At 44.2% G+C, this 12,107-nt stretch overlaps 1 protein-coding gene across 1 annotated transcript in view; it reads left to right on the forward strand.

Moving 5' to 3' along the window:
• The window catches only part of GAP43 (growth associated protein 43), a 55,592-nt gene that overhangs the window by 24,696 nt on the left and 18,789 nt on the right, over positions 1-12,107 (forward strand). Inside the window, exon 2 of the mRNA XM_067289815.1 lies at positions 6,535-7,156. Within this exon, the coding sequence (XP_067145916.1) occupies positions 6,535-7,156 (622 nt within the window). The remainder of the gene's footprint in view (positions 1-6,534; positions 7,157-12,107) is intronic.

The raw sequence follows: 12,107 nt of genomic DNA on the forward strand, positions 1-12,107 counted from the left end.
GGTCCCTTGAACTGAACACCTGCTGATTGGCTCCTTCTGGAGCAACACAAGTATTTCCCTCCAAAAGAGAGACTAGGCACAGCTCCCAGCACAGTATGCACCAGGATCCAGCTTGAGGAAAGAACATAGATGTGGATTGTGCCAAGCACCCAAGGTCTTCAACATGGTACTCGCAAGCCTTGTGCCTTTGAGTGCCTTCACATGCTCAGGCTGTGCCTCAGGATAAACAAACACAAGCCCTTGACATCATGACCCCACAACCACAGGAGTACTACACAGAGCCCAGACAAGACCAAAGGCAAGCACTGTTTCTCACAGACATCTATGAGCTGCTCTGCTCCAGTAAACATCCCTGCATATGAGCCACTTTGCACCAGCTTCAGGGGTGAGGCTCTTCCTTCTCTGACAGAGCCCACAAAGGCAACATAGTCATTACTGAGCACCCTTCTCCATTTAACCAGGTGAGCCGTAGGGGCTTCAAGATGGTAAATGACACAACGGTTGACCACCATATTAACAGAAACGGAGTGACAAACAGACGGGAGGGTCACAAAAAAGGCTGAAGCAGGTATAACAGATTTATTGAGAAGGCACAGTTAAAATAGTTAAATATGTCCAGTTTAGCTAAATGGTTATTTTATACCTCACTTCTCAGTCACCCTATGCATGTGTGAACAACATTCTTCCATCTGCCTGATCATCATTAGCTTGTTCCATTCCAGGCACCAGAAGATAGAAGGGAAATTTCCTAAGTGTGAGAGGATCTTATAGAGAAAAGAATGGAAACTCCATTGTTAGAGGAATTGGAAACTGGAGAGCTGGTACCCTGCTAGTTATGCACTAGGGAACCGTCCTCAATAAGCCTTGGGAGAGATGAAGTAACCTTTTCCCTCTCAAGGGTGCTTTTCCCACCATCACCACAGCCAGTCTGGAAAAAGGAGCTCTGTTTGTTTCCTCACCTTGCAGACAGGTCGAGCTGAGGGGTGCCATCCTCTAGCCGGGTGTCTTCACATCATTTAACTGGGTTAAAAATAAGCTGTTCTCTGTGCTAAATTGCTTCCTCACTTCACAAGGCGTGAAAGTCTTTTCTCTCTCTCATGTGTCCATGCTTTGCTCCTTCTGGAGAGACAGCTGGTCTTTTCTTTAAAGCATTTTGCTCTTTAAATGCTGTGTCTGAGACAAATCAGGTCATATAGAGCCAGGCCCACAAAAACATTGAGGTGACTCAATCCTGTGAAATCAGTGGGAGTCAGGTGCCTAAATTCCATTGAGAGTCTGGGCCCAAGTGACCTTGAACGACACCAGTACAAACCTACACTGTGCTCTTGTCAAGATTATAGCATTGTATAAGGTGTGCCTTAACCCCACAAATATCACAAGCAATTAGTTGACGCAGGACTGCTTCACCTGGTTAACTGAAGGGAAGATCTCCATGCATACATTAGTGCAGGTGTCAACAACTTGGGGCCCTATGTATCTCTGGATAGAGAACAAGGAGGTTTTATTAAGAATATGGTAACATAGGGGACATTTCCTCTTGGGCTGTGGAATGGATTACTGATAACTGTCACTTTTCCTACAGGTGGGCAGGCTTTGGCCAGCATTGATGTCTTCTCTGGTGAAAGCTTTGTAAACCCTAAATCCTGACTCCTGGCACACAGGTTTCAGAATACCAGGAGATGGCTGGGTGAATCCAGGGGCTCTGGGGTTTGGGGTTATGTTAAAGAAGAGTTCTTATCTAAGGACAGAAAGGAGTGGGAACCAGGGTTATGTTTCAGTGTATAACAGCCTGATCCTAAGATGAATGTTAAAGGAGGCTGACATGTGCTGTAAATTACTGGGCGGAGGAACACCAGGAAAGAGAGAGGTACAGAGACAGGTCCTCTGGTATGAAGCAGAAGAGACCGTATAAGATTAAAAGACATTTTAAAGGAACAAGAAGTTCTTTCTTGATCTCTCCAACCGAGTGTTCAAAACAAGAAAGCTATGTGATTATTTTTCTGTCCTTCTTCTCTGGTTTTTGTTCATTGCTCTGCCTGCTTTTTTTAAAGGCAAGTCAGCCTCTCCAAAGCTAAGCAAGGGAGGTGCTGGGATCAGGAGCTGTGATTCAGCACCACAAGACAGAAATGAGCAAACAGCAAGCAAGGATGGAGGCACTCAGTCTCCTCCTGTCTCGCTCTTTGCTTATGTGTGGCTGAAAAAGCATGGAACAGTTGTGAAACATCTGGTCTCTCCATCTCACCTTTCCTGCTGTAATGGGATGTGGTACATTCAGATGGGCCTGGAGGTTATAGCAATGCTTTCTTCATTCTTAGCCCTATGTTGTCACTTCTGAAGGCTTTGGTTTTGGAGATGGAAGGTGGAAAGGAGGCCAGGGATTAAAAATCTAGCTGAGTAAATCATGAGTCAATGGAATTTCCATGTTCCTGGTACCTGAGAACTAACTTCTGCCCTACCTGTGTCCTGGATATGTAGATAGGAACATAAAAGTTTAACCGTGCATTTCATGAGGGCAAATCCTTGCCTTGTAAACCTACTTTTGTGGGTATGTGGAGATGGTCCAAAGAAAAAATGCATGTGTTTGACTATGTATGTCCTTTTATACATCCTTATAACTATGTGTCAACCTGTCTCAGTGATTTCAAGTCCTCCTGGCCTTGAAGGATCGATTTGCTTCACACTAAATGAAACAGATTATATCTCTGTGTAAAATGAGGATGACAGTATGCTGCATGTACACTTATGATATCATGACATTTCAATATTAAGTTCCAGTATGAATTTACTTTATACATGAATGTGTAAATGAGGTGTGTGTGTGTGAATGAAACCTATCCTTAACAGACCTGATTTTTGGCTGGGGGCTCTGGATTCTGTACAAGTGCTAATAATAATAATTCACTTTTATTCCAGAAGCCACAATACTACAACCAAGATGTCAAACACACATGGCAGATATATAAGACAGATGATAGATTTCTTGTTTTCCACTGAGATAACTTTGAATACGCCCTGGCAAGGCTGACTCACCCTTTTAGCTTTCCAAAGAAGATAAATTGCTTTCCAGGAGCTTCACCGTGTACAGGTTATTTTTGAGCAGCTTCCTTAATTAAGGTTTATCTGCTGTATGTGTAATCCACAGATGAAGAGCCCTTGTCTCTTTTGATGAGAACAGAAGTTTCCCTCTGAACAATGTTTCTCACCCAGCCCATTGTTATACAACATGACATACATACTAGCTGAATACTGTATCCTTGCCCAGAAGTAGCTGCAGGCCAGTAGCCTGAAAATACATCATTTCAGATGTCCAGGATCCTTCAAGGGGGAAAGATTGAATAGAAATGGAATTCCTGAATGGCACTAAAAGCAATCTGAGTTGGCACAGACTAACTATTAATACCTTTCTTTCAGCCATGACCTTAAACCCCACCTCTACTCCAGCCTCACGTTTCTTATCTTTTATATCTGAAATGATGCTGTTGGAAATGCAATTTGCGATTTTGAACCTTGTGAGCTGGCAAGGACTCAAACTGATGTCATCCCAACTGGGATAAAAGGACAGTGATGTCATCACTGTAGCAAAGGAGCCTCTTAGCTTTGTAAATGCAGTAGGTGCAGGTGAAAGGTTTCAGTCCAGCATCCATAGAGGAAAAAGGGAGGCAGGTGGACCCTGCAGTGCACTGCAGTCACAGCTCTCCAGGAATTCATCTGTCAGAATAGCAAGAGAACTGACTGTAGGACTTGCCGTGCCCTGGACCTCCTGCTAGCAGCAGGAAGGAGATAAGCCTTTGCAGGGCTGCTGGTGAGCCCTAACTCCACTGGGGAAAAAGTCACAGAGGCAAGATCACACTTCATAATAGCTGTCCTAGGTGGGGCAGGAGGGTACCTGGGATGTGAGAGGAGCAAGGCCAGTGGTGAGAGAGCTCCCCCCTCTACCCTGGGAGTTTCCTCTTTGCCCAGGAATTAACAGTTTTGTCACATTTTCTATCGGTTTTGCAGGAATCAGAATATGGAACTGGACCTTAAGGGTCTTGTGGTTATATCTAAGTTTTCTTTCCAGTCTCCCAACCCTGCAGCTATTTGAAACTGGCCACAGACCTTAGATACCTTGGCTCTGCCTCTCAGTGTTATACAGTGCTAGAAAGGAATAGTTAGCATACGTCCATGTTGCTGTGGCTTCAGTGTACTGCAGACATGCTCTAGCTCTCTTTAAGACAGCTAGTCCAGGTATTAGTAGTAATGTTGCCACAGCAACATAGAACTTGGCACAAACTGCAAAACCTGCCTAAGGAACAAAATAAATGAACCTGTGCAGAGCCCATATTACCCTGTCTGGCTCACAACTGTTCCTTGGGTAGTTTAAAGCTGCTTCTGATTTGCTTCCATCTCCATGTAGACCTGTGCTGAAATGATGCTGAAGAGCTTATCCTAGACACTGAATAACGCAGGTTCAGAGTTAGCTATGCAGACAAAAGAGCAGGTTATAAGAGGCACATAAATGGTTACAACATGCTAATGTGTTCATCATCTTTACACATAACTGTCACCTGCTGCCTGACAAACTGACATTTACATGAGAGCCCACTTTCCACACCACATCACTTAAAGCACTTGAGGAAGAGTAGATGTAAGTGCTCAGCTCTGCCCTTATGATAGGTACAACAACCATTTTCTCCCTGTGCGTAGGCAATAACATGAAAACTCCTTATGCTGAATCTTATATGTTAATATCAGTTAATATTCATTCACAAACTTTTTCACTCTTCCCCTACATAAGCATGGTGGTGCCTAGTCTCACCCCCAGACTTGTATCCTGGTGTGTTCAGACCTGTTCTGCACAACTATGTGGAGAGGCTGTCTTCTTTGGTGATGTGGGGCTGGTCGTTCCTTGGCCCCCAAGCCCCCTTGAGCTCACTCGTTTACCTGCGGAAGAGGGGAGGAGGAGCTGCTGTTGCTCAGCCTGCCCTTCAGCATATCTTGCAAGTGCTGGCATGATCCTGCTTGTGCGCAAGTGCTGGGGTGGGGAATCCTGCGCTTGCTGAGAGCCTGGAGGGATGTGGTGGGTACCAGCTCTGGCACGCTGGTAGTCAAGCATTGAGTTCACTTGTACTGCTTTGCTTACACATGTGTGCCTTTCTGCGTCTCATGTCTGTGCTCATGCTCTGCAACAGCAATGATCATTTCCAGTCTGTTTCTCACTGATGCTGCTGGAGTGGCCAGTCTTCTCTCCCCCGCTTCGCAAGTGTGGTGTTTCCGGTCTTATGTGTGCATACTGCAGTGGCTTATTCTCTGTTACTACTGCTGGACTCTTTTTGAGTGTATTTATCAACTGTGTCCTCTGCCTGCTATTCTGGTCCTGGGCCTTTCCCCAAATGGCATCTCTCAGTAGCAATGGCCTAAGAAGTGATTTCCTCTTCACACCCATGAATAGTTGCTTGCTATCTCTTTCAGCCAGCTCATTTTCTTTCTCTTGTGACCTGAGCCAGTGCTGGAAGTCAGGTGCAGACAGCAAAGAGGCCACTGCCTCTGCTTCTGAGTAGCTCTTTTGAATGATTCCCATTGGGAATTTTAATAGAACAGTGTCCTTTCATCAGTATGCAGCTGAGCTGTTACTGGCTCATGAGCTGGTAAATTATTGGGGTGAAACATGGTGGATTCAGTGGGGGTTTACAAATCAAGGATTATCCCTCTGTAGCAGACCAGCAGAAAGCACAGATTCTGTTATGGTCCTTTTTAAGACTTTAATACATGGCTTAAGGCACACAAGCATGGGAAATGGCAGTTCTTTGTTACAAGGCTGAATTCCTCCCAGTGCTCAGAGAAATAATATTAATCTGCTAAAACTGGAAAGACTGATATCTATCTGCCTATTATTCCTTCACTGAAGGTATGAGTGGAGGAGCAGAGGCAGTGCTTGAAGTGCTTGCAGGAAGGGCATTTGAGAGGTGTACATCATGTGAATATCTGTGTATATCTGGCTGTGCATCTGTGGTGGAGCGTGTGGCAATACTATTCTATATTGGCAATCCTGAGCCAAAAAGCTATAAAGGACACAATGCTCAGTGTTGATAGAGTCACACACCTGTGAAACATGGTGTCATTAAAAAGAAACAAAGAATTGAAGGCTTAGGTGGATTGTGAAAGACCGTGAAAATAACCTGAGGGAAAATGTTTTGAAAATGACAAGGGGAAAAAATTGGTATATTTCAGAACGGATGGCAAAATAAATAATTGGAATAAACAGAGACAACCCAGCTGGTTCGGGTCTTTCCAGGCTGCCAACATGCTCTCAGCATTGCTGATTGAGATGATGAGGTGCTGTAAATTCCCCTCTGTCTGTCCAGCCCTTTTACTTAATTACAGCCACCTGGTTTCAAACCCATACCAAAGGAAAAGGCTATTTCAAAATTTGCCACCTGTTAGCAGGAGGGGGAGGTGGGATATTTCTAGTGGAACCAGAGCTTGGGCTGTACCTGCAGAGGTCCTGACTTATCTCCCTGTTTTCTCCTCTGTCCTTCCTGTTTTTATTCAAAGGTTGAAAAAAATGAGGATGGGGACCAAAAAATTGAGCAAGATGGCATCAAACCAGAAGATAAAGCTCATAAGGCAGCCACCAAAATCCAGGCCAGCTTCCGTGGACACATAACAAGGAAAAAGCTCAAGGGGGAGAAGAAGGGAGATGCCCCGGCCTCTGAGACTGAGACCGCTGACAAGAAGGAGGAAGGCCCTGCTGGCAGAGCTGGGGAGAACAAAGAGAGTGATGCGCCTGCTGCCACAGAAGCTACAGCTGCTGACAGTGTCCAGGTGGAGGAGGGCAGCAAAGACAGCAATGCACCAGCAGAGGAGAAAAAAGGGGATGGAGTTGCTGACACGGGCTCAGAGCAGCCAGCCCCACAGGCTGCCACTCCTGCTGCTTCCTTGGAGGAAAAGCCTGCCGCTGCTGCCGAAACGGAAAGTGCCGCTAAAGCTTCCACTGATAACTCGCCGTCCTTGAAGGCTGATGAAGCCCAAGACAAAGAGGAGCCTAAACAAGCCGATGTGCCTGCTGCTGACACCACTGCCACCACCACCCCTGCCGCAGAGGATGCTACTGCCAAGGCAACAGCGCAACCCCAAATGGAGACAGTGGAGAGCAGCCAAACCGAAGAGAAGACAGGTGAGTGAATGCCAGGGAGTGGGCCTCTCTAGAAATGGATGCCTCCCTTGGTCTCCTGGGGATGCATCTGAGGTTGATCTGCAAGGGACAGTGCAGGGATCAGAATGAGAATTAACAAGGTAATCCCTTGCTGGGTTTTAGAGGGGGGAGATGCATATTGTTGCTTAACATGCTCTCCTCTGCTTCCCAGAAGCTTTTGGAAATACTGCACCTCCTCTGGAGGTTCATGTTCCTCTAGGTGGATGTGTCATCCAGCCCATTCTGCATGGTGGCAGGAGAGTGTCAGGCAGCTGTGAGGTTTGGAGGAGTCTGGGAGAGCTCCCCAACCACTGCATACACTAAGAGGAAGATGAACCTTCTCAGGCGCACTAACGCAGGCAGCTTCAGTGGAGCAATAAAGCAGCCTGAGCTGATACCATCTCACTAGAGGCTGCCAACTTGAACTGGAAATTTCGTGAGGGAAAAACTCTTTCATACTGCAGGAGGTAATTTAGTCTTCCTGGTGGGATGGTCAAGAAGGAGCCAAAAAGGCCTTTTTTTCCATCTGCTTGTAATTGGATGAGACTGCTGTTACAACCACATCCTAGTAAGGAACATCTTGTTATCAGCATCACTTGTAATTTCATCCACTCCAGTACTCTAGCCCCTGTTCTTGGAGTAGCTGGTGATAGCCATATGTATCACTTGCATGAAGCTTTTAGATATGTGTCAGCTGGGTCAGACTTGCATGATAAGAAGATCAGGTAGGGAGAGGAAAGATTAAAGGCCCTGACAGCTCTGTGAATGAGGACAGAAGAGAAGACTGAATGCAAACAATCACCCCAGGAGGTGTTTTCAATTCTCCTTTATTCTTGACCGAGCTGCAACTCTGCTTAGCTAGTTCCCCTGGGAAGAGGTGAAAAGTTTTGAGAGGCAAAAGTGATCCTTTTTGACAGTGACAGTATTGGCAAACTATAGAGAAGAGCTGTTACTGAATTGCGATGCTGGTGTGGGTAGAAAAAACATGAAAGACCTGAAGACGCTCTTGCTCTTTCCCTTTTTTACATTATCAAAGACACATAATGTTAAAAAAAAAAAAAAAAAAAGAGGAGAGGGGAGGGAAAAAAAAGAAAGATATCATCAGAGGTGAGCACTACATAAAACTTGATCAAGAAGCAATGCCAAACATAACTTTGACCTCCACATGCATGAGACTGTCAGTAGCACAGGACATTCTGCATTCGTTAGCTTGTTGGGGCAAAAATTTGGAGTATCACCTTGATATTCCAAGGTGAGCCAAACATCCTGATGTGAAGGTTAGTCCCTGCATGTAGTCTTGCACTTGTTGATGTTTCTCCTTCACACCATTTGGTCTACTACTTCTCTTCCCCAAATAATAATTCCCATTCTCTTAATTAGACTTCCAAGCTTCACAGCTAGCTCAGGACTTCTGTTCCTGCTTATACCGTTTTAGAAAGAACAGCTAAGAACTGGGAGAGGTGCTCACACAGAACATTATGATTTAAGGTGTGGACCAAGTGTTGAAGAGTTGGAATCTAAACTGAAAGCACACTACAAAGGGATGTATGTTTCACCTCCTTTTGTTTAAACATTTCTGGAGGTAATGCTTAAACTCACATCTTCTGTATTGCCCTTTTATGGTCCAGATCTCCATCCCTTTGTTCTTACTTTGTATGATGAGTTGAGTGGCAAAACAAATGTTAAGCTATGTGGGAGTGATTTGAGAAGTCTAATTTGATATGTTGCATGCTGTACCTGTTTTGTTTATATATATGGGCAAAGGTATTTACCAATGGTAAATATAGAACATCATAGTGAATCAATCTTTTGGGGCCCTGTGTACACAGGAAAGAATTTTTGAATAACGAGTGATGATAAATTCTTATTTAAGATTTGGAATGCCTTATTCCCAAACAGGAATGGTGATTCTGCTTTGAATTAACACCCCATTTTTATCAAGATTAATCTGTTGTAATGGATAGAGATAGCCATTCCTATGAATTTCCTATTTCATTTGCTTCATTTTACCCTTTTCTCAGTTGCCAGTCATCAAAGAATAATTTTTATTCAGTATTCTCAATTATTTGCAAATATCTTCTGCTTGCTTTTGTTGGCCTTCACATCATTTGTAGTGGGAACATTACAATTTAATATGCATTTGCATATGATACTGTAATTTATGTAAATATCTAGCCAACGGAATAAGTTGCAAAATCTACAATCAAATATATATTTAAAATGAGCTTTCAGTGATTGTTTGAGTGTTCAAAGCCAGCACGGGCTTCTATTCATACTCATTCAATATTCATCTAGTAATACTCAAGCTTCCAAATGTTTACAGAAAGCAGACATGGAAGGTTTGTGGCCACAGTCAAACTAGTATTGTCTTTACAATCTTAATGAATATAGATTCCCTCCCCTCCCCCCAGATTCCTATCCCAGTATGATATCAGCCTTCTAGTCACAAACTTGAATGGCTGGGTAAGTGACCCTGAGCCATCCAAGGCAGAAATGGAAAAAGACCCTCTTGTCCATCTCTCTGAGGATTTGGGATCCTGTTCTGCTATACACTTTATGGTACAATGTCCATAATAATAATAAACTGTTTCCTCTTCAAAGAATCTTCCACAAAAGAGCATCATCATCATGTAAAAGGTCTCACAGCCAGGAGATTATTACCTGATATAAAGCCTATGTTCTCTTTTTCCTAATCATTTTCCTATGACTTCCTCTCATCTCTTTAAAACTCTCTGTTCCTTTCTTGGTACTTACTCCCTCTACAGACTTAAAGATATTTGCCGTGTTTTGTCCTTTCTCCCAGTCACCCCCACCCCCACCTCAGAAAGCACAACACTGGTGGTTGCTGGCACAGCTGTGGTGATTTGGTCATCCATGAAAGAGGGAGGCCCACCAAACATCTGCCACTTCAGTACTCCGCCAGCCTGGGGACAGATCTGCTTTCAGCTTCATCAGTTCCCTTCTCCCAGAAGTCATCCCTTTGGCTTTCAAAGGTCATCTCTTATCATTTCTGTGATCGAAGACTGGCACAGTAGTGTGCAGTGTCAGGCTGCCAAAAATAAATCAAATTGGCTCCTAGCCAGTATCATCGGTTGGCTGGTTGCCATGGCATGCTTGGCTGCTACTACCGTGAGGCGTGCCGGCCATGCTATGTTTGTGTGGTGATGTTCATCTGCCTTGCATTTTACTATGGTGGCTGCATCATTTTATGTATGTATATCTTCCTTGGTGTGAACAGAAGCAAAGGGTAAGGGCATTTCATTTACATCCTGGGGAGATTTTTTGCCTTCATCTAAGGACAGGAAAAAGATGGCAAGAGAGGAAAGGACTGAGTGACCAGATAGAGAATTGCATGATTTTTAATGCTTAATATTTAACATTTATGGAGTAGGGGAGAGGTTGGGCTATTCTTCATACCAGTGCCTATTTCCTCTGCCAGCCCTCAGCCCCCCTTTTTACTCGGTTCCACATACTCTACCTCTCTATAGATAATAGCTTAAGAAATGGCTTCAGCCAGACTGTCCTGTATCCAGTATTACTTGATTTGGTATCCCAGGCATTCCCAGTTCTGTGGCAGGGCAGTTTCTAAACAGTCTTCATGGTATCATGTCAGGGCAAAGTGGATGGAATCCAACCAGGGTAAACTATGAAATGAGTCAGTGGGCTTCAACTGGGGGCAATGGGGGATCAGTGTAAGAAGGACAATCTCTTAGTTCTCTTCATGACTTTTGGGGGTGACTTGCATGCCAGGAAGGCATTCTCTTATCTGAGCATCTTTGCCAAGACTTATGTTTATTGGCTTTCTTGTTATGATCCAACTTTTGCCTCTTTGGAGTTGGAATTATGCTTACAGAGACTCTCTTAGATGCCAACCTACCCAGCAGGAGAAAATTCAGAAGTAATAGGAGGGAATTTGTGTTACATATGGATGAGGTGAGCCATATTCCAATCTAAGTTGCATTGGCTTAAATCTATAGAGTCTCCATCAAAGTCACTGGAAAGAGCCTGCATTAACACAGCTTTAAAGTGAGATCAGCAACCAGCATAGCAGACTATCGAAGAAAATGCGGTACTGTGTGCCTTATAGGGAGGAGAGGAGGTGAATGTCACACAATGTTAGATTCTCTTTGTACTTCCCCAGGTTTTTGAGGCTCACCTCCAAGTCTGGCTAGCTCTCACATCAAAAGCATTCTCAGATTGTCAGGTAAGAATACAACAAAGCCCAGAAATGTGAAAAAGTAAATTGTGCCTAAGGAAACAAATTGATCTTCTTTTGTTGGGAAATGAAGAATGCTTTCTCCTGCTTGATGAAATAGCTTTACAGTGGAGCAGTTTTACAGCTGAAATGAAAAATCAGCCAGCCAACAATTGCTTTACATGTAAGCGGGCCTGCAGTTCCCCCAGGGCCCTGTATCCAGCAAGAGGAACACCGGGAGGCACCATCTTCTGTTCACTTCCTCAAAGAAAGCAAGTCCCTACGGATCCTTTTTCATGATTTAGAGTTGAATCAGTTCTTTGTTTTCAGTTCAATCAGCATATTGATGGAAGGACAATAGTTACTGCACCTAGGGAGCACTGGCTATATAAAGATTTGGAAAGGGAGATTGTCTATTGTCATGTACCAGCTAGAGGGTACAGTCTGCGCTACGCAAGAGGACTGCAGTTGTATAACTGGAATTTTAGTCTTGGCCCATGGGTAGCTGGCATGAGACAGAACACCCTCACTACCATTCCTGTTTCACTGGAGCTTATCTCTTCTGCTACACCTGGCAGCTGAGGAGAGCAATGCAAGCGCACTCATCTTCCCATGACTGCTCCGGAGGGAACAACTATAAGGAAGCTTGCCAGTGTTTTCTTGTCTGTAGTGCTACCAAGCAACAAAGTAAGAGTATAGATATGACCTGTAACATGTTAAAAGGTGACAAAGTATGCA

This window comes from Apteryx mantelli, chromosome 1 (genome assembly GCF_036417845.1).
Source record: "Apteryx mantelli isolate bAptMan1 chromosome 1, bAptMan1.hap1, whole genome shotgun sequence".
Taxonomy (NCBI): domain Eukaryota; kingdom Metazoa; phylum Chordata; class Aves; order Apterygiformes; family Apterygidae; genus Apteryx; species Apteryx mantelli.